Source organism: Onychostoma macrolepis, chromosome 11 (genome assembly GCF_012432095.1).
Source record: "Onychostoma macrolepis isolate SWU-2019 chromosome 11, ASM1243209v1, whole genome shotgun sequence".
Classification (NCBI taxonomy): domain Eukaryota; kingdom Metazoa; phylum Chordata; class Actinopteri; order Cypriniformes; family Cyprinidae; genus Onychostoma; species Onychostoma macrolepis.
The window spans coordinates 14,594,692-14,618,083 of record NC_081165.1 but is presented as its reverse complement, the minus strand read 5'-3'; the positions used below and the strand labels follow the sequence as shown (position 1 = coordinate 14,618,083).

The 23,392-nt window shown below is 36.2% G+C and overlaps 1 protein-coding gene across 6 annotated transcripts in view; it reads right to left on the bottom strand.

The window, feature by feature from the left end:
- map4k3a (mitogen-activated protein kinase kinase kinase kinase 3a) overlaps positions 1-23,392 on the bottom strand; it is a 68,539-nt gene that overhangs the window by 38,855 nt on the left and 6,292 nt on the right. For all 6 annotated transcript variants that reach the window (XM_058790913.1, XM_058790909.1, XM_058790914.1 and 3 more), the window contains exons 2-3: positions 15,332-15,389; positions 169-259 (exon numbers count right to left, since the gene is read on the bottom strand). In XM_058790913.1, the coding sequence (XP_058646896.1) occupies positions 169-259; positions 15,332-15,389 (149 nt within the window). The remainder of the gene's footprint in view (positions 1-168; positions 260-15,331; positions 15,390-23,392) is intronic.

Sequence of the window (23,392 nt, the reverse complement as noted above, 5' to 3'; positions counted from 1 at the left end):
GCAGTGCAGCTGAGAGACCCAACCAACAGAGCGCAGTGTCAACTCAACAGCCTTAGACACGAATAGGAACTGACAGAGCAGGAGGAGAGAGAGAGTGAAGGAAGGGGTAAGTGAAGGAGAGAGTGGAGAACAGTAAAAGTGTGGTCAGGAAAGTGGACATTACTATACCTTAAGTAACTACCGAAATAGGCCACAATGTTAGAGTGCTTGCAGTCTTTCATCATGATTATTTCCTGCTGAACCACGGCGAAGTCCTCGCCTGTCGAGGGAACACACAGAGAGATGGGGACAAGGTGAGTGTGTAAACAAGAGAAATTACCAGCAACAATCCAATCTGTCTGTTACTCAGACAGTTACTCAGCTATTACATTAATGTCGATGAAAATAATTTGACCAATTTGTGTAACATCTTGGATTCTACCATGATTTCATTATGGTATTATTTTGAGTATCATGTAAATACGTTGATATATGTACATGGAAAACATAGTACCATGGTATATACTGTATGAAAGGCCCTAACTGTTAACCAGCTGAAAATAATAAAAACAACTATATTTGATTACTTACAGTAATTTATGCAGCACTAGCATCACAAAAATTGCAGTTATCCGTTTTAAACAGGTTTATAATACACATATCACCATGTGGGAATTTATAATGGACATATGAACTAAAGTAGGGCTGTCGCAATTCGCCGATTTTAGTCAAATAGTTTTTTAAAAATCATCGACTGCATAAATTAAGAGCCCACCAACAATTTTTTTGTATGGGATTTTCCTCTTGTGGACAGTTTAAGGCACTTATAAAATAAAAATCATACCTCACCTCAAGAATGCAGTGTTAGTATCGCACTAGAATCATGCACTTAAAATGCATTGACCAAGTATGTGTGTTTGGATGAAGTACATTTCTACCCAAAGTTATTAGAGATTTGCAATAGTAATAGAGATGCAACACCTCTAATAAGGCAGTTCATAATAAAAATTGATAGCAAATTCTCATTAAAGCCACATTTCGAAGCATTGCATGCTTGTTTAATCATGCATAAGACGATAGGGGAGGGTCTGATGTTTATGTGTATAGTGCCTATACCAGGGATCTCCAACCCTGCTCCAGGAGAGCTACCGTCCTGCAGACTTCAGTTCCAACCCTGCTGCAACACCTGTCTGTAATTATCAAGTAGCTCTGAACACCTTGATTAGCTGGTTCAGGTGTGTTTGATTGGGGTTGGAGCTGAAATCATCAGGACGGTAGCTCTCCAGGAGCAGGGTTGGAGACCCCTGGCCTATACAGTACTGAGCTCTCTTTAGCATTCAGAAAGCATCAGATCCTTAATGCATCACTGTGGTTTTCCCCCTGACTGCTGATGGAGATTCAAGCCTCTCATATAAACTTTCTTTCTCTCTCAAACCAGTAATGCTCTTGGAAGCTCATTTGAAAGCCAAGAGGTAGAGTAAGGACATTCTTCCATCAGAGACATATATTTGTTGTTGTAAAAGAAAAAGGAGGAACTGGAAAAACAAAAATGGGAAAGACAAAGTAACAGGCAGAGACTGAATATCTGACATGCTGGTAACTTATTGGAAGCGATGTGATCTCAGCTGATGGGTGACACAAGAAGGCAATCACCCATAATGCTAGTGTGGGGGCTTCTGGCCCGACTCCATCTGAGCTGACCTTGATCTCTGGCTTTGCTGTATAAATGTGTGTGTGTGTGTTTGAGCAGAGAGGGAGAAAGATTATGAGAGATGGAAGAGAGCGGGAGAGAACAAAGTCACTTTGTTGTGACTGCTTGCTTAATGATGGAAGCTGCAGGCTCATTAAAAGTTTTTTTTTAACAGTATCTCCTTGTTCTCTCCCACTGACACTAGCAACACACACTCCTCCTTTTACTCCCACATAGTGGGGCAGAGATAAATATTTTAACTTCCGTAATTCACCATTAAATTGAACAGCCCAAGCTGGGTGCAGGCATCAATGATCGCATTTACAAGATGAAAGGTCACTTATTAGTGCATTTACCCTTACACAACAGTGCAAAGTAGAACATATTGGAAGCTAGCATGAATTTATTGCCATGGTATTCTTTGAGTTTCATGTAAAAACCCTGGTATGTTAATAGAAAACACCCACAATCACAGTAAGTATTACTGTAACTGTAAACTAGTCTTAAATTTAAAAGCATTCATAAAATTTCTGCACCACTATGGTATCACCAAATAGAATTGCAAAAATAATGACTGTTATCTTTTTGCAAAATTGGTAAAATTTCACATCTGACATTTAAATTCATTTATATTTATACATAACTATTTTCTAAATAGTTTATATACTGTATATTTTAATACATATCAAATAAATCTGAGGTTTTGTCCTAACCAATTATAAATGTAACAAGTGACAAAATAATAAAATAAAATAAAATAAACTGCAATAATAAAATATGCAATAAAAACACCACAAGCATCCATAAGCACTGAAATTATAGAAATCAATTAATTGATTCTGATGCAAAGACATTTGAGCAAAGTGAGACTGTCTATTTCAATCCCACGTTCAACTAGATTTAAAATGATTAATTAACATGGTACTACTGTGTATAAAATGCAATGAAATAAAAAAATAAAAATGCACTGCAATGCAATGTAATAAAATCAAATAAAACACAAAAACACTGCCAGGACCAATTCCAAGGAATGTTTTCTTTCCAAACCCACGGACTGAAGCAAGGATAAGCTTTGAGAAGTTCTGCATAATGTCCTTTGAGTGTAAGTCTGTGCAAAAGACATTTGCTCCCTGAGGGAAGTGTGAAGTCGCAGCAGTGGGGTCAGGTGACACGCACTTCCTGCCGGGGCAAGTGATCCAGAGAGCATTCCGCAGAGGCAGTGACATTTCCCTGCACATATGGGACAGATAGCTGCGAGAGACAGCGGGAGGTACTGCCTCTTACCTCCTTCAGGGGAAACGGAAGCAGCTAGCCTACTATTCACAGTGTAGGTTGCACCAATTCATTTATCTGAGTAGGAACCATGCTAGTTGAAGCAAACTTCTTAGTCAGGGTCTGATGGGCAGAACAGCCAGCTTCAAGGCAGAATAGGTCCCGCTGAACAGCAGTTACGTGAATATTGTTAGCATATATCTGCAGTATGTGTTGTGATGTGTGTTTGATATATATTTAAGTGTTTTTATGAGTGGCCAGATGGGGGAAAGTGTCCATTGATTTGAGAATGGACAGTTAAGAGCCACACTAAAAAGAAAAAAATTAATTCTTGGCTGCCTTTCTATGTGAAGAAGCGCTTAAGCCCATCTAGGGGTCTGGTAAATTTCCCAAGCAAATTCCATTACTGTACATGGACACAAGCAGGCAAGGTGGCAGATAACAGATCCTAAGGAAAATGAACCGTGATTAGTAAGATTTTTCTCTGTGCACCACCAGAGAATGACAAAAACAAAAGGAAAGAGTGGGCTTATTTTTCTACTAAATTAAAACTAATTAAACAATAAACAGACTCCAAACGCACAGTAACAACATCGCAAGCATCCACGAGTTCTGAAATTATGCAGTTCACTCTGATCAAAAGACATCTGAGCAAAGTGTGACTGTCTATTTCATTTCTAAGTTCAACAAGTGCAAAAATACCCACATGGTATTAAAGACAGATAAAATAGACTATAAAAACTACCATGAAATGGCTTGATAAGCACAGTTATACAATGCTTTCCATTGCTAGTCAAGGCATGGTATTCTGGAAGAGGCTTTATCATAATTAAATGAATTTGAATGGACTACAGTGTGGAAAATATAGTTTAATTTTGCAAGAAGAAAAAGACTACTTTCAGATGTAAGCAAGGTTGACATTAGTTAATGCATTAAGTATCATGGAATAAAAATGAATAATTTATTAATCTTGGTAATGTTATCGCCCACATATACTAATACATTAGCATTTAAAGTACTATAAACAAACATGAATTAACAACAGTATTTAGAAATGTTTTTAATCAGACCCAACAAAAGGACACAACACACTATTGAGTTGATTTCTGGTCAGATTTTCAAACATTAACGTCAGAAAGCTGACTGAAAAATGACTTGAATCTTTATTTCTATAATATTATATATATATATATATATATATATATATATATATATATATATATATATATATATATATATATATATATATATATATATATAGAACAACAAATTGTAACAACATTTGCTTCTTAACTTTAACACAACACACACTAAAATATTGTATTCAGGCATTGTCAAGTTAATGCATGATATAGAATAAGGTACAAACCTCTACTGTACAAGAGGGTAACCTTCAATATCACTGTTCTAGCTTTTGTTTACAAACTACTGTGAATCGAATTTTGAATACAAACAACTATATGGTGCAATGAACACCGTCATGGTTTTGCTCAAAGGAAACAAAAATCTGAATAATAACACACAATTCTGAATAAATTTCATTAAAGCATGTCATCGTACACAGAAATGGGACAAGTTTGCGCTCTTGGGCATGTTTGTAGGTGTTGGATAGCAAGAGAGACTGTCAGGGAGAGTCGCTGAACTGTCACTCCACTAGACATGCGTATCATTGCACGTGTGTGTGTGCAGGGCTAACAGAGCCACTGACGTGACAGAATGTGTTGTTAAGTGTTAAAGTGCAGGGATTAAATAAGCTTGATTGGTATGAGGGTAATATTTACTTAGGTCTGATTTCCCATCACCCATTTAACAGGGATCCTGTCTCCATTAGCACTCATGTCCCAAACGGGTGTGTTTTCAATCCCACTTTGCTACAAATTTTGAATGCAAACATGCCCATATCCGATGTTGAGTGTTATATGAAGATGAAAGAGATCATATTGCTTTTCAATAGCTTGACAATTTTGACTGTTCTACATGAGCATCTTTGAAATAAAGCCACTGAATTAGGTTATAATGTACAATGAGATGTTCTAAAACGCTGAAATTAAACATATTTAAGACAATATTCACTCAAAATTTACTCAACATGCATTATCATATTTGACAATCAATTTTTTAATGGCTCAAAAAGTTAGGGGTGGTAAGATTTTTTTTTAATGTACCTGTATTTGTATTAAGTTTCTTATGCTCAACGAGGCTGCATTTATTTGATTAAAAATACAGTAAAAACTGTAACACTGTGAAATATTATTACAATTTAAAATAACAGTTTTCTATTTTGTTGTATTTTAATATGTTGTTTGTACCTGTGACAGCAAAGCTGAATTTTCGGCAGTGATGATCCATCAGAAATTATTCAAATATGCTGATTTGGTGAGCATTTCTTATTATTATCAATGTTGAAAACAGTTGTGCTGCTTATTTGTAAATGTTGTGTAAATGTTTTTCAGGATTTTCCGGAATAATATTTACTGAATTAAATATTTTTGTCTTGACTGTCTCTTTTGATCAATTTAATGCATTATTGCCAAACAAAAATATGCATTTCTTTCAGAAAAAAAAAAAAAAAATCTTACTGACAACTTTTGAATGGTATCAGGACCAGCTGCTAATGTTAGAACCATCCACCTTTCTGGGTTACTGATTTACTGAAAATCAGGTAAAATAGAAATAAAGAGTTTAGCTCATATCTGAAAGTCTGAGAAGGGTACTGACTGTCCATAAAGACATTATTCAGTCTGCTCCTGTCCATTATTATATCCACACGACAATTTGAGAGTCATACATGATAGCAACGACAGTTGACCAAAAAAAAAAAAAAAAACTTGCTGTAGCCATTAACAATCTCAATGAATTTACCTCATCAGTATAATGGTCTATCAATCACTTTTTCAAAGGAAAATATAAGCTTGTCCTGATCATTTACTCCCAATTTTTCAGTCACTGTGCCTAAAAGCTTTATAATAGCTGACAAGCCATCGAAAATACATTATCTTGTGCCTGAATAAATCTTCTAAGTGGAAATGTTTTGCATACTGGTCTCTGTCACAATCAATCACATTTTGGAGCATCATTTTGTTTTGTAGGTCTGTAAATCTAATCCATGTTTTCCCACAGTAAGACTTTGGACCCACTTTTCCCTAATATTGTGCATACATCAGCAGTTGACACTGACAGTGAACCAGCTGCACCTGCCGTGATGCAAGTCTCAATACTGCGCACACACACTCACAATATCCAACACATGCATTAAACACACACGCATCTGACTCTGAAGGGACCCTGGGATCTGGCACTCTCCCCTCCCATTACAGCGAGTGACATTTCTGAGGGCCGCCGACCTCCGAGCCCATGCATTTTAAATGAATGCCCTGCACGCCTGCAGTGCCTCAGTGCTCCCAGCCGGCTAATACCAGACCCACCTCCACTCCTGCACCTCCTATTCCCTTTACATACCTTACGGGAATCAGAGCCAACAAAGACACAGCATGCAAACGCACACACACCTGATGTCTCTCCGAATAGAGGCAGAACACTGTCCTGTCTTTTCAATATCAAATTGGAAGATGAATGATGATGAGCGTCTATTGAATATATTTGAGATAATCTTTTAAACTGGAAATGCATTTACAATTCCCAAACATGCTGTCTAGATAGGTAGCTCACTAGATTTCGAGATATGCAAAGGAGGTTTTTGCTTGGCGGGCAATAAAATGGGAAAAAAGTCTGTTTAGAAATAGGGACCTGAATCACTAGTACTATATGGCAAAAGAAATCATATTTTAAACAAGTTATGAATGTGTTTATAGTCTGAATGTGATGAAATAAAAAGACTATGAGAAAAATAATGGCAAGAAAACAGGCAGCACACAATTAGTGGTGTCGTCTGATTTATAAGGAAATGACTCTTATTCTTTTGGTGAATCATTTAAAAACACACAAGATTCGTCCCAATTTGCCTACTTGTACTATGCGATAAAAGTATGTAGGCTACTCTTTTTGTGTAGGGTAGCAGAACTAGGCATGTAATTGCATCTTTAACAGACCACACTGGCACTTAGTTACATGCATCCCATCGCTGTTCAAACTGCCCTGTCAATCATCTTATCCCTGTTAACATCCTCCATATTTCATATGAGAGAAATTAAGTAGCCTGTTGATCTGCCAGTCACAGATCTTTCATGCAAAGTCATGCCTGTCTGTCAGTTACTTTTTGAATAATTGAATACTTTCATTCAGCAAGGGCAGATTAAACGGTTGACATTAAAAATGACAGTTAAGGGCATTTATAATGGTACAAAATAAATATATTTCATATAAATGATGATCTTTCTATTCATCAAATAATCTTTAAATAAAGTATCACGGTTCCCACAAACATTTAATAAGAAATGTTTCTTGAGCAGCAAATAAGCATGTCTGAAGGATCATGTGACACTGAAGAATGGAGTAATTCCTAGTAAAAAAAAATAAATTAAAACGTAATATTTAAAATACATTTATTTCATAGTAAGTATAGTTGCAAAATTAAATGTAAAGTGTAATGCAACCCCAAAGCATCAAAAATGTATTTAAAAAAAACTTTTGCATAGCGTGTGACGTTTCGAGCACGCAGGCTCTTCATCAGATACTAAGTATAGTTCAAATCACATATTTACTGACATATTGCTCAAGACTCATATAAAAATTATAATTAAACTTTATTTGGAGTACTACTTGTGAAAAATGTGCATTTCTTAATATTAAGCTTAAAATATGTTTTAATGTTACTGTTGAAGAGGACTGTATGATCTTTGAATAATAACGAAGTAAGATTTTCCAATTGTACCTAAAGTATAGGCTACTTGCAACAGTTCCACTTTAGCACAATTAAATATACTTCAGCAATCTTTAGTTGGACTTCAGCACTACCTTCCACACAAATAAAGTGCATTAATTAGTTGTTCCAATTTAGCAGACTTTAAGTATACCAGTTTAGTATACTAAAAGTAATACAATTGCAGCGTATTTTATTAAGTATATAAATATCCAATTTATGTATTTGTAGTATACTTAGCATTAAATAAATGCATTTCAAATACATTTAAGTATATTCAGCTTTGCCATCAGAGGAATAAATTACATCAAATATTTTGCAATTGGGCATAAAGGTTTTCCCTCTATCCTACTTTCAAGAAGTACAAATCTGAAGCAGAGAGGTGAAACTGTAGATTTTAAGTGTCCACACTTGGTTGGCAGAGAACATTTTGCCTGACCACACTCCCTACAGTAGGCAGCTCGAACTTGTCCCCGTGAATATGCTACACCACGAGCTGACATTAAGGGGGAAGGAAAGGCAGGCTAAGTGCTTGCTCATGAGGTCGCCCTTCTTTTTATGGTAAGAATAGCCTTTGCTGTTCAGCAATACACCGACGCAGGTGCACAAACTCACACACATGCACGTCAATGTTTGTCTATGCACACCAGCGTCTGAGTACACAATCAGATGTGTGAGCTTGCATACACACACAAACCAAAGAGGAGGCTGAAAAAGATACCCTAAACTGATTCCATCTACTGGGCTGTTTCAAAGTAGCAAATCGCTGCTTTCTGAAGTCCAATATGATAGATTCATCAATTTTGAATGAAATGCATGAGACCAACATAGCTCGAGCCAACCAATCCACACACACACAGAGAAATAAGAGCACATCCAGATGTAGCCTGGTCACTGCGCTTCTCATCTCAGGCCAAGAGCGAATCTCATCGCACACTGACACGTCCCCAATCGCCCCCACACAAACTCACCCCAGGTCTTGATGTTTGTGTTGGCATGTCTGTTCGCAAACACATTTATTGGGTCTTTTCAGACGATCCCCTGTTGATTATGTGAAACTAATGAGCCAAAACTCAAAGCCGTGTCCTGATCCCCACGGTGCCAGAGAGGGAGGAGACCTATCCTAAAAGTGTGTGTTGTCCTCCCCCACCATGATTCGCAAAGGCCAGCTCTGAGACATTAATGAGTTAGAATGGCAAAAACGCCTATGCGGTCGAGAAGACATGGCGCATGTTAATCAGAATTGTAAATTGATGTCAAAGAGGAACAAAGACATCACCGTAAAAACACATTTATGGGACATCCATGTTAATATCCTTATCTAATTAGGCTGACTTCCTACTGACTCGCCAGAGAAGTAAGGGTAAATATGGGACTAATAATTGATTTGTTTGTTTATCTTGGCAGCACATGTTCCTTGCAAACCAACACAATTAATGAGACAAAATAAAGGATGACCCTTGGGGTACGTGACTACTGTACACAGACGAGTAGTTAACAGCCTTCATCTGCACACCGTGACAATAATGACAAGCCACTGACAGCTAATGACACGCCACACAAGCGAAGACGTGTAGCATCCTAAACAGAGGTGTAAACATTTGCTGACAATGATTTGATTTGATTAAAATTTGGTCACAATTTAATTTGCTTTAATTTTGTTGGCAATAGATAGTGCGCATTTATTTTTGTGAATTTACAGAAATTATTAGGGGGTGTAAGTTAACGATTCACTCGTTTTCTCGATACATCGATTACAAACCCTGACTATGCATATGCATCGATCTTGAAACATGGATTTTTGAACTGTAAATCGTCGATTTTAGACAGTAATAGATTTAAAATGCTAAGAATTGAATGAATCGCAATTTCTATTCAGTGCTTTCAAAATATATACACATCAAATTACTACAAGCACGAATTAATGGAGACCTTGAACAGTGTTCACATCTCTCCTTCACGCGCTCCACAATTTACCGCCTGTGTCATAGGATTGTGCTCGCGCTCCGTTCGTCTCACATGATACATTTTTTGAGCAGCCAATGTGCGATCTCTCCTTAGTAGGCTACTTGTGGCCAGTAATGCTAAAGTGAAGTAGTTTTAATTTTCTGTAGTTTTTCAATGGCTCTCAGTAATACCAGCGACATTACCTGAGCAGTCGAAGGCTGCGCATTTATTGCATGGACGGATCAAAAATGTAAGTGTCTAAAGCAGGGTTCCTCAATTAGTTTTCGCCGAGGGCCGGATTCTGCCAACAACACCAAGCCAAGGGCCACTGACCTATATATATTCAGTCATGGCCAAAAATATCAGCACCCTTGGTAAATATGATCAAAGAAGGCTGTGAAAATTAATCTGCATTGTTAATCATCCATCACAATGAGAAAAAACAAAGAATATATTTCTGATGTGCAGCAAAAGATAATTGAGCTTCACAAATTAATGAAGTGGCATTAAGAAAAGAACTAGAGCAGTGTAAATTCCAATTTCCACCATCAGGGCAATAATTAAGAATTTCCAATCAACATAAAATGTTACGAAACTGCCTGAAAGAGGACGAGTGTCTATATCGTCCTAATGCATGGTGAGAAGGAGACCACAGCTGGAGAATAGCAGAAAATAGTTGAGTCTCGGGGTCAGAAAACCTTAAAAAAAATTGTCAAACAGCACCTACATCACCACATGTTGTATGGGAGGATTTCAAGAAGAATTATCCTAGCTCATCCAAAAACAAACTCCAGCATATTCAGTTATCAGACACAACTGGAACTTCATATGGGACTGGCTTTTATTTTCAGATGAAACTAAAAAATTTGCTTTTTAGCAGCAAACACTCAAGATGGGTTTGGTGAACACAGGGATAAAAAGTACCCCATGTGTACAATGAAATATACACAAAACCAAGCTTCTGCTATGGCCATTCCAGTCCTCTGACCTGAACCCTATAGAAAATGAGTGGTGAACTGAAGAGAAGAAGCACCAACATGGAGCTGGGAATCTAAAGGGTCTGGAGTGATTCTGGATATAGGAATGGCCTCTGATCTCGTCAGGTGTTCTCTAACCTCATCAGGCATTATAGGAGAAAATGCAGAGCTGGTAAACTGGCAAATGGAGGTTTCAAAAAGTATTGAATAAAAGGGTGCCGTTAATTGTGGCCAATGTGTATTAGAGTAAAACATTTATTTCCTAATGATATTTCCCCCATTTTAAATTCTTATTATCCAATGAAAGGTTAGATTTTTGTGCATTTTTTAAAATAAAAGATCAAAAGGATTAACAATGCAGATTTTCACAGCCTTCTTTGATCATATTTACCAAGGTTGCCAATATAGAAAAATATAGATTGATTATTGTCTAGGAGTGTATTTTATTTCTTATAGCAAATTCAAAGTAAGAGATATGAAAAGAATTTCTAAAAATTGTATTTGACATTTCTGTCACTTCTAAAATGATGGCTACGCACCTGGTGTGACAAAATGTTAGCCTATACATAATACTTCTAAAACTCTTTTTTTAAATCTTGGGTTACATAAATTTCTACATATGCCACAGCATCATTAAACTAGCAACTAACAATGGACAAAAGTGTTTTTTGTTTCTCTAACCATAAAGGCTGCTGTGTAATTTGCCCCCTGACTAAGCATTTAAAGAATTTAGGGGAAGCATTTAAATAATCCTGTGAATGCACTTAAAGAATGCAGAATTGAATCGTTAATCGAATCGAATTTAATTTAATTGTGAATCGAATCGAACTGAATCGTTCTGAATTTGCAAAAATCGTTCTTGAATCAAATCGAAAACCTATGAATCGTGAATCGAATCGATTTGCTGTCTACCCAAAGCCCTAATAATTATTGAATTATCAATATATATATAATAAAAATACAGATATCATATAGATCTCATATTAGATCACTATTAATTATGTCATAGCAAGGCATAAATGCATTTTTCAACCCTATAAACAACTTCACCCAATATTTTGATGTTTTGAACAACGTTTGCAATATAATTCATCTACTACTATGATCAGCATGTTCCACCATTAAGATCAAAGATCAGCATGTTTCACCATTAAGATTGTCAAGCTTGCATTCAAAGACACCCAATATACAGATATGAAAAAAAAGGACAAAAATGAGATCCAGCATGTATCATTCGCCTTCAATTCAGTGGTTGTTTTTCCATATACTCTTGGATAAGAAAGACCCTGATTACAGCAAGATGCTGAATCAATTTGTGTACACTATATTTTTATGCATATTTCCTGCCAGTTCAAAATGAACAGCTTGGACACAAGCCTGAGCAGGTGTTTCCAAAACACTCTGACTAAATCTAGCTCTTACATCTGAAACCCAGCTTAACAGATATCTGGCACAGCAACGTGTCCTGTTCCAACAGGGCCATCTAAAAGCCACAAACACGTAGAAAACCCTCTCTTATCTCAAACTACAGCGGAGAAAGCAAAGAGCAGGGCCTCCAGAAACCCCCATTCCCCTCTCATTCTCTCTCGTCTCTGGAATGAGGGGCATGTAGTAATTACTGGGGCTAAAAGCTGACTAATGCACTGTGTGCATCTGCATCTATGAATGTGAGTGGTTACTGAATTCTTGGTCAGTGTTTAAACCAAGAAGCCTAATCGTTCTCAGCGCAAAACAAACAGGCCTGTAGGTTTAGTATCATAAAAAGTATGGTGAGCAACCTCTAAGGTACTGAATAAAGGTATGGACAAGACTAAGACTAAAAGACTAAAAATAATAATTAGCTGATACAAAAATGTACCAAGGTAACCAAGAATGTATAGTTTCTACCAAAATATCATGGATTACTGCAGGTATTGTTAATAATTTAATATGGGATCCCCTACAAACAGTGCAAGAAGTTTACAGTACCTTCAAATGCTCAAAATTCACATTGAAATGAAGCTCAAATAAAACAAAAACAAAATCAGAAGTGAAATAACTGAACTGAAGTTTAAAATGACTAAACCTTTAGCAGTGACTTACATTGCTGTATCCATAAGAGACACAATGAAATGACAAGCAATTAAAGTTTTTCTTTGCCCAAACCATAAAATGCAATAAAAGGCAATAAAATCAAATGAAATGCATTGGACTGTAATACAATAACATAATATTAAACAAAACACATAAAATAAAATAAATATATACAATAAAAATGGCCAGTAATGTTAATAAAACATTCCAACCATGAAGAGGTAGGCCTATTCTGCAAGATTACACTTTTTGTTCAGTGCATGAAAACAATCCAATTATTCAGATTTTCCCAAAGGTTCAAATATGTGCTTTCTCCAGCTTCTAATGCTATTTTCACAGAAACTATGGTTACCACTTGTTCATGTAATTTCTGTAATTTTGCATAGTGAAACTTTCCTGAACATCAAAAGGAACAACTGAGGATTTAAGCCCTCGAAAAGAGAAGGCTGTGGGTTTTTGTCTCAAACCAGCAAAAAGGTCTGCTATTGTTCCTGCAGGTCCTGCTGGCACAGCAAAACAGCAAACAAATAGAATTGCTATAAAATCAAAATGAAAGTCGCACTCCACTGGTTTCCTTTAGGCAAGAAGGTGTCATTCATCAATCCAGGTGGCTGGTGGATAAAACAGGTACATCCTTTACTGTGACAGTGATATCCAATATTGTCAAACCGTATCAAACCCCAGACCCCATTTGATGTCGTCTCCTGCTTTGGTCTAGGTTTTATATCAAAAGCTTTTTCACTGACACTAATAATCTGGGTTTGCCTTGATCAGAGCGTGAAACCTCCATCGTGCATCTGGACACAGCGGATGGTATCCCAACTCAAACATTTGGCCACTCTGATGGGTCTAGAGCGCTAATGTAATGAATTAGTTTTAAACTTGCTCAAATATTTAATTAGCATGTAAAGAGTAAACTGTCACCCAATACCAAAATGAACAAGGAAGAAACACTTTTCCAAAGAATTTTCCAAAGGACTTTATTGACTACGAGCAAAGTTCTTGGTTTCCCCCCTCATTTAGTAAGGGAGCAAAAGGTTCAGCAAATGCTTTTATCCAAAGTGACTTACAGTACATTTACTAGGTAAAATCCCCCTAGACCAACCTGAGGTTAAATGCCTCACTCAAGGACACTTGGTAAAAGCTCAAAGCTCACTCGACAAAGGCCTCAGCTTTAGCCACTTCACCATAGCAGCTCCTAAATCAACCTTTTTTGTCCAAAGCCTCATCAGTAATGCTCAAGTAACTCTTCATTGACATCAACTCATTTCAACAACTATAACAAATTCTCCACTAGAGAAACTCTTCATTTGCACAATGTTAATAGAAAGACCTGCAAAGGACTTAAAATTTGAACTCAGTCATTTTTTGTTGGCACTTTTATTGGTCTAATCATTCAAAAGCTAAAGTTTTTGGTTACTAATTCCACAGAAGAACAGTGCTGTTTTTGTTAGTGAAATAAAAGAAAATAATAGGTGAAAAACGGTGAAAAGCGGTTCTCAGCACCGCTGATTTGGTGCACTCTTTCGGGGAAATAATGGTTTGTATACATTTTATTTCATTTATAAAGTCTAAAGGCCGCGGTCTAAAGTTCGCAGTTCCCCCGTGAACAGCAGCCCTTCACCGGCAAGAGAATTAGCACTATTTCGGTACAAAGCAATTACATTTTATTCATTATAATAATGAGTGTAATTCAATTTGATGATAAAATATGTTGTCTAATTTCAGTATTGTTTGTTTTTGGGCAGGTTTTGGAGTCAGTCACACCATCTCTCAGCTACGAGTGAAACGCGAGGCCGCGGTCTAAAGTTCGCAGTTCTCGCAGATTACAGAGAATGGTTGAATACACTTAAAATTAAAATGCTACTTCTAAATATGCCTTTTTTATTTCTAAAATGCTTGTTAAACGAGTTTAAATGTATGTAATATTGTAAACTATGTTGTATTCACCCAAATAAATTCAATTTGTCTTGTATTTTGTCCATGGGTGTTCTTGCTTAATAATAAATGTTCATCTTTTGATTATTGCTGTTGCCTATAGTAATTCTGTGTGTGATTTTCAATTTCCAGCCCATTTTAAGCAAGCAAAATAATCATTTTTAAACAACAGATGACTTAAATTAAACAACCCATCATGGTGGGTAAAAACGTTTAACCCAAACAGCTGGGTCAAAATAACCCAGTATGTGTTCTGTCCAATATTTACAAGTTAACCCAAGTTGGGTTGTTTTTAACCCAGCATTTTTTAGTGTATTGTAGACTGTGTCTGAAAATAGTTACAGAGTAATGTGATCACAAAATTGCGGCCCCCGGGAGTAAATTCACTCCACTCCAAAGTATTTAATATGAAAGTCATAGATATGAACATCAAAATTAGTTTTCAGTTTTGAGCAGGTAAACAGCAAAATGAAAAACCTCCCAAGTACCCCTTGAAATCAGATTAAAGACCCTCTAAATAAATAAAAAAAAAGTCTGTCTAGAAGTGTATATAGAGAATATGATAATAAAAATCACAGAACAGAGACCAGATGAGAACAAAATCAGTTTCGTCTGAGAGGGAAGAGATTTTCTTACCTGGCTCCAGTTTAATGACCTTGATAGCAGCCAGCTCTCCTGTAGTGACATTACGGGCCTGAAAAGGAAAAACAAGAACACTTACTCAACCGATCTCTCAATGTTAATAACCATTATTACGGCTGAAAGACTTCAGATGTGATCAGAGCAATCAGCAGGCCCTGATTTTGCAGACGACTTTTGTATTTTCTGGAAAATATATCTTTCAAATTCTACTGAAAAATAAGTACTACACTCTTATTGGTAGCAAAAATCATCATGAACGCAACAGTACTTCCTGCACAGATTCCATGCGAGTCTGCTGGTAAGAATTAGCTTAAAGCCTTACATTAACATTGATTTTCAATGGTTTAAGTGTCAATGATGCCTTACAACTGAATTGTATCTTTAAATAGGGTAAACATACAATCGAATGTATGCTCACTGCATTAGCACTGTGTCAATACGTACTGTGCATACTTTTGCATTTTCTCGTGGTTTTTAAAAGACCACTGATCAGTGCTCGTAGAGCAGAATGCTAATTCATTTGCATGCCGCAAATCTGAACAGTCACATGAGCAGAGGCACAGATATTTCACTATTCAAGAGAAAGTTTCATCACCTTTAAAACCTAAATACAAACAACCACTGCTTTACTGATCACGACAGAAGAAAATATGCCAGTCTCAATATCCACCCCAATGGACAGACTAATTTTGGCTACAAAACACTGTTGTTCAGTCCATAATGATATTATTCAATCACGATGTAGCAGGAGGAAAAACATTAGACAAAATTCAATTAAGATGTCATCTGCGAAGTGGTCAAAGTATTTCTTTTTCTTTCTCCTAGCAACAGCGTGAGATCTGACAGCTAGGCGTTGGCAGCAGTGAAAACATGGGGTGGGGGTAGAGTGAGCCGAGTATTACCGGGCAGACCACGGCTGACGGAGTCCCACAGGAACAATACACTGATGAAGTGCACTTTGATAGAAAAATCTGTGTGAAAAAAGCATCAGGAATCATAAAATGTCAAATTAAAGGGTCTAAATTCTCATTGACAGTTTGTTTGGGTTGCAAGGAGTAGCTGTGTTCAACCACCAGCAAAAAACGTGGTTAAAATGCTAAATGTGCAATCATATCTAAAACAGTCCGTGCAGGATTTAGGAGGGGCCATCCAACACTATACCTTATTTACCCTGCATATTGATCTTAAAGGTACATATTACAAGTGTGCATATTAGTACTTTCTGAAAAGGTACCGCTCCAGTGACCTTTTGTTCTGAGAGTGGACAGACTAATCAATAAGTGAGTCTCAAATCAATTTTATTTCTTTTTTTTTTTTTTTTACTTTTGGTGTTTTAAATTTGGATTAACTCTCTGGTTGTGTTCGGGTCAAATTGACCCGGAGAAGATTTTCTTTTTCCCAAAAGTACTAGTTAACATTATCGCATTGGACTCAAACTTACTGACTTTGTTCACACTATAAGTACTTCTCAGAATTTTCGTAATTTTTTTCGTAATTAATTTTATTTCATCTAGTCACACTTGTGGTGTTCCCGGTCAATAATTTTTTGTTTAATAATATAAAATTATTCATAAAAAAAAAAAAAATGTTTCACTCAAAAAACGAGATGCCTACTCTCAGATAAATGAGGCCTACGATTAATCAGATGCAAAAAGATTGAATCCAATATTTGGTGATAATATAACATAATGAGAGATTTATAAGCAATTGTTTGGAGTTCGGTCATTTTTGACCAAGAACACCACAAGTGTGACAGGAATCCGAACACAACCAGAGGGTTGTATTGTAAGTGTGCTGTGATTTAACATTTTTAGACAGTTTCCACTTTAAGACGCTTTCCGCAACACATCTGAAACTTCACAATGTAACATAGCGACAGATCTTTTCCTCCATATTGTGATGTACATCATACAAAATGAAACAAACGCATGGACGAATCATTCACAATAAGTCCCAAAATGTCAATTGTGCCAACTTTCTTTATTGGTTCATTCAGATTGACGTGTTTGGGGGCCTTTCACATTTTATGTTAAAAAATGTTGGGATGCAGCATTTTTCAAAGTTGAACTATTTCTTATTTTACATGGCAAACGCAGCATTCTTGGTGCAAAATGCCAAAAAATGAGGATGCAATGGTCAAAGATGTCCATTCTAATGCATGTTTATATTGAAAAACAAAAACACAGCTCAGTGAAACCATTTTTGAACGTCGTGCTTCAAGCATGTTTTTTTTTTTTTTTTTTATGACACTGTCTCGAGTTAAAAATAGTCTAAAAAACACTTCCATTCAGTCAAGCTATTTGAAAGCAAGAGTAATGCATATTTAGAAACACCTTTAGGTCAGGCAAACCCAAAGACAGCCTAATTATGCAGAGCTTCCTTAAGACAGATTAGTCAACTAATCATTCTGGAAATGACTAGTTGATTTTGAAAACATGTTTCGCATATCCATACTGATCAAAATAATTTCATATAACACGATTCCATTGCCTTTAAAAGCGTCTATTTTGATCTAAACTCGACTGTTGCAGTTCTAATGCATGATTAATAATCAGTATCTTTCAAAGACATTTCGCTTATTGACAACAACTCGGAAAAACATCAGCAGCTGAGTGATACGATCTGAAAAGGATGCTCCAAAACACAGAGACATCCCGGGTAACTAATGCGTAGATGTCAGGAGCGATACAGCTTTGCCGAGATTGTGTGAGAATTCACTCTGAGGTGCATGTCAAAAATGTTAAAACACAACTGAAAGCTCCCCTCCAGAAGGCTGATGATTCTCCGCCGTATATTCAAATTCCTGTTGCGAACTGCTTTGAAGGAAGCCCACATGCTGAATCCTTTCAGCTCAAAGATATGAGGCGCTGAAATCGAACCTAGATTATAAACACATAGAGCGGTATGTCACATTGACATGTATGAGATGCATGTTGGGCCATATCGGCAAATTACATCACATCCCTGCTTTGAATCATCAGTACAAAACACAGCAAAATATATAATTAAAGTATGTTATCCAGAAACAAAGGACTTACTTTCTTTGGTGGAAGACAAAAAGAAACTTTTGAATGAAATGCACATCTCCATGCAGTTATAATAAATAGATTCTAAGATTGCACCATAAAAATACCATAAAGCTATAATAAATGTAGTCCAGATTCATGCACTATTCTGCAACTCTTCTGAAGCCATATGATAGCTTTGTGTGTGAAACAGACTGAAATTTTGTATTAACGAAGGGAAAAAAAGTCTAGAACGACAAAAAGGATTATAATAATGACATAGCATTCATTTTTTCTAACATACCATTTCTTACAACTCAGAAGCTGCCTGCTGAAATTTTTTTAATTAGACCAAATAATGATTAGTAAACAAAAAAAAAAGTATAATTCCTTTCTAGGATAATCTGCTTATGTCTACATGGTGAAGGGATGCAGATTAGTGCTGATCAATAACTTCATCAAGCATCCAGGCCCAGCGGTCAATACCTCGCCTTGCAATCAGGCACATCATATTGTCTGGTGTGGTTTAAAATGATGTGTTAATGATCCTTTATAATGAGCCCACTGTCGGCCCAAGAAAGGTGAAAGCCAAGGATCGTGGGAACCAACCAACCAACAACAGCATGACCGGATCTGATGACTGTGAAAGTGTGGGATAAAAAAAGTATACAAAACTGTGACTCATCCGGACCGCTTTGAGTTTTTACACCTTTTTTTTTTGCTTTTAGAAGTTTAGGATTGTGATAATGGGTTGATGTATAACACTGCGGGTTAAAGGAATATTTGGAGTTCAGTACAAGTTAAACTCAATTGCCGTAATACTGATTACCACAAAAACTTTTTTCGACTTACCTCTGACACTTACAATGGAAGTAAATAGGGCTGATTCATAACTCGCTGTTTCAGAAATACCCTAGTAAAAAGTAATATTTTACAAAACTTTTATTTCACACTAAGCATAGCTAAAATCTATTAACATATTTTCTGACATATCGCTCGAGACTTACTGGTATAAAAAATATAATTAAACTTTGTTTGGAGTAGTACTTGTGCTCAATGCACAATTCTTAACATGAAGCCTAAAATGTGTTTTAATATCATCACTGATGAGGATTGTATGACCTTTGAATAATATCTGTCTCTAAATGCAAGATATTTAGAATGTACCTGAAGTATACTTAGTTCCACTTTAGCAAAATCAAGTATACTTCAGTATATCTTTAGTTGGACTTCAGCACTATTTTCGCACAATTAAATTGCTTTAAACACAACATTAGTTGTTCCAATTTAGCAGACTAAGTACACACAAGGTATTTTTATTAACTACATAAATATGTAAATGCATTTGTAGTATACTTAGCACAAAATAAATTTATTTCAAATACATTTTTGTATATTTATTAATAAATATAAAAATAAAGCCACATATTAATTTAATTTAATTATTAATTTATATATCACTACAAAAAAACATCTTTCATATATGTGTATTTAGGGCTCCACAGTTTAGGGAAAAATTGTGATGTGATATAAAATCTGTTTTAAAAACATTTCTTTTTATTATTTTTTACTGCGTTTTTTGTAGGAGTGCACAATTTGACTAAACATTTTATGGTTATATATCAATATAATTCTAAAATAATAATAATATAATATAATTTTATTAGGATTGTTATTATTAAAATTTTTGATAACTTTTTATTATTATTAAATAAAAAATAACATAAAAGCAAGCTTATTAACTTATTTAACTTGTTTCATAATGAATGAACTTTACACTGTTATTGAACAGAACTGAATCAACTCTGAATTGCCTGGAGCTGAATAATAACACTATTTTCTTGTTAAAGCTGCTTTACAGGAGAACTTTGATCTGCTTTTTTTTTTTTAAAGGGCACCATTATGCAATAATCCACTTTTACATGGCGTTTGTTAAATGGAGCAGCATTTACTACACAGAGCCGTAGTTCACTGACAAGCTATGCAATATCACGTTCATTATCGGTGATGTATCGCCTGCGATTATGAACGCGATATTGCGTAGCCTGTCAGTGAACTACGACTCTGTGTATTAAATGCCGCTCCATCTGAAAGCATGTGATGGAGATTTACTACTAATCACAGAACCGGCTTTACTGACGAGATACACATGATAATCGCCCTACTTCTACTGTAGTTTTTTTTTTTGTTTTTTTATTAATTTCTTATTCTTATTTAATCGCTGACTGTTTACTTGTCTTCAGTGAGTTTTTCCTTTTTTTATTTAGGCTAGTGTTAGTTTTTTGTCATATTGACACTGGTGAAAACAAGCATTATGAAATTTCTATGGTATCAAACATTTTGATTACTTATTTAGACCTCATTTAAAGCAAAAATAACTATATTGTGATATATATCATTACCGTAAAATAACATAGGCTAACTCATATCGTGATATGAGACTTTGGTGTTATCGCTCACCCCTATTCATACTGCTTTGGAATAATTTGAGGATCAGTAAATGACAACTGAATTTTCATTTTTGTGTTAACGATCCCTCTAAAACCCAACCTCCCTGAGCGTAACCCTTTGACTTCCACACTTTTCTATGCCCTTTTTTCCCCAGCAGTGCTAAAGCACAGAGCAACAGCCAAGCGCTCCACCTGCACAGGTGCAGCACGCAGTGGGGCTGCGAGCTGCTGCCATGTCAGGTAATTACAGAGAGGCGGATAAATCACTGCAAGCTTGGCCCCCGACCAGCCGAATCTAGGCCAATCATTTTCTGCACTGCCTGGCAAATTTGATGCCTTGTATTAACAATTTACTGTGCCAATGCGGCACTGACCTCTGATAAACAACCCGTTTTCCTCTCTAATGTCTTTCCTGCGCTGGTGTTATCAAACATTTCATCGGATTCATTATTCATGCTGTATTGCAGTTAAATGCAGAGCACATAATGCATCAAGAATTCTAGCGCGCGCCGACAGGAGCATGCCTGGGCTTGCTAAAACGTGATTATGAAACTACAGTACAACCGAGATGACTGTGCTCTCTGAGTCTCCCATTAACAATATAGTCTGCACATATGAATCATTACTACAACACGGTCGATTAGCTGTCTAATAAGTCTAGCTCTAATTCTGCTACCAACATAATTAAGTAAATCACATTCTTGTCCAAACAAAGGCAGAGTATCAGTCGCTCATGCTCACTATGGGAGAATACAATTTCTCTCCACGGCCGCATTTGTAGGACAGTAGCTCACTCTGTCACGCAGATCTGTATTTCTGCTTACTCATTGAAAGGATGCGGCGAGGTTGAAACTGCTTTAGTCTCCAGAATATGGAGAAATCTCAAGGCCGCTCAAAAGTAGGCTAGATGGCAAGGACGTTCTATTAAAAGAGACCATGTAATCCAGTCTGTTGTGAATTTCTAAAAGGCGTGAAGGCACAAAACACATGAGAGTAAGCAAAGGTGTTGACAGTGACTTCCTGCAAAAAGTGATGAAAGAAAGAATGTGTGATGGCTGGAGTACATTGACCTCAGCTTTGTGAGACTCCTGCGAGGTGTTTCAAGGTTTCCTCAGGGAGAAGGTTCGAGGTCTGTGACTTTCTCTGACTAATGAGTCCTGGATGCCCATCAAGCCATTATGGTCTGACACCTCTCTGAACACACAGTCACAAAAACAAGAGAGAAAAGGTGCGGATATGCTTTATACAACCAAAAAGCAACTTGCAGAAAGGGAACTGACCAAAGCAAAGCACTTCCAAAATCTGTAAATAAATATTTGACTAGTTAATATAACTAGGTAATATTTATTTCAGTCAGTTCTTGTTTTTATTCAGCAAGGATGCATTCAATTAACCAAAAGTGACAGTAAAGACTTTTATATTGTCACAAAAAAATGTCAATTTCAAATGAATGCTTTTCAAATGATGAGCAATACAAAAAAGTATCATGTTTTCCACACACACAAAAAAAACCAGAAGCAGCACAACTGTTTTAAACATTGATTATAATATGAAATGTTTCTTGAGAACCAAATCAGCATATCAGAATGATTTCTGAAGGAACATGTCATAATAATGACAGGAGAATTCAGCTTTGCATCACAGAAATAAATTACATTTTAAAATATATTAAACTATAAAATAATTATTTGTATTATTTATTAAAAAAAAAGACTCAAACATGTCAGAAAGAGAGAATGAATCAACAGTATCAGCAAGATAAATAAAAGAATTGTTCGATTTAGGTATACTGATAGCCTACAAGATTCAATTCATTTCCATGCGATAATCAATATTAGACCATTCCAGTTAATTCCACATACATCTTATTTATCTGAGTATATTTAAATAGTCAGGACTATTGAAAGTCAGAGATTGCAAGCATGTCCCTAAACTAGCCGATACCAATCTCAGAAGCATGATAGTATTACAGGATGGAGCAGTGCCCAGCTGTTGAAACAGGTGAATAATTAATGATCATTTTTTCCCGACAAAGTCAATTCAGAAATGCCCTCACATCAGCCGCACAGCAGGCCTACGCACATAGGGCACACGTATCAAGGAAACTCTATCATCTTGAATTTCATCCTGTCAGAATGTTTTCACAAATGCACGATGCAAGCCACTTGGAGAACCGTCTTCCTGTGTAATCTGTGTGATTGAAGGTGACTATTGCAATCAGGAGTGACAGGATGACTGCTTTTCATTTTTAAGGGCAACACTAGATTTCCTGGGTGTGAAGAATGAAAGAGATTAACTGAATAAAGGAGGAATTGTGAATTTAATCCACAGTAAAATCCTCCAGTCAGGTCAAAGGCCTGGGATGGATGTTTCTTGCATGAAGACAGGAAATCCCACTGTGAAGGAAAACTGTAAGATAATATGATTTGATTTTAGCAAATGATGTACATGCAACAACGATAGATTCTTGTTCATTCTTCAAAACGTAAGTGAAATCAAACCTCTTGGGTCAGAAATAAACAGATTTTGTTCTGCTGACAAGAACTAAAATCTCCCTTTTTGTTCTAACCGGTGCATTTTAGTGTCTGGAACAAACTCAA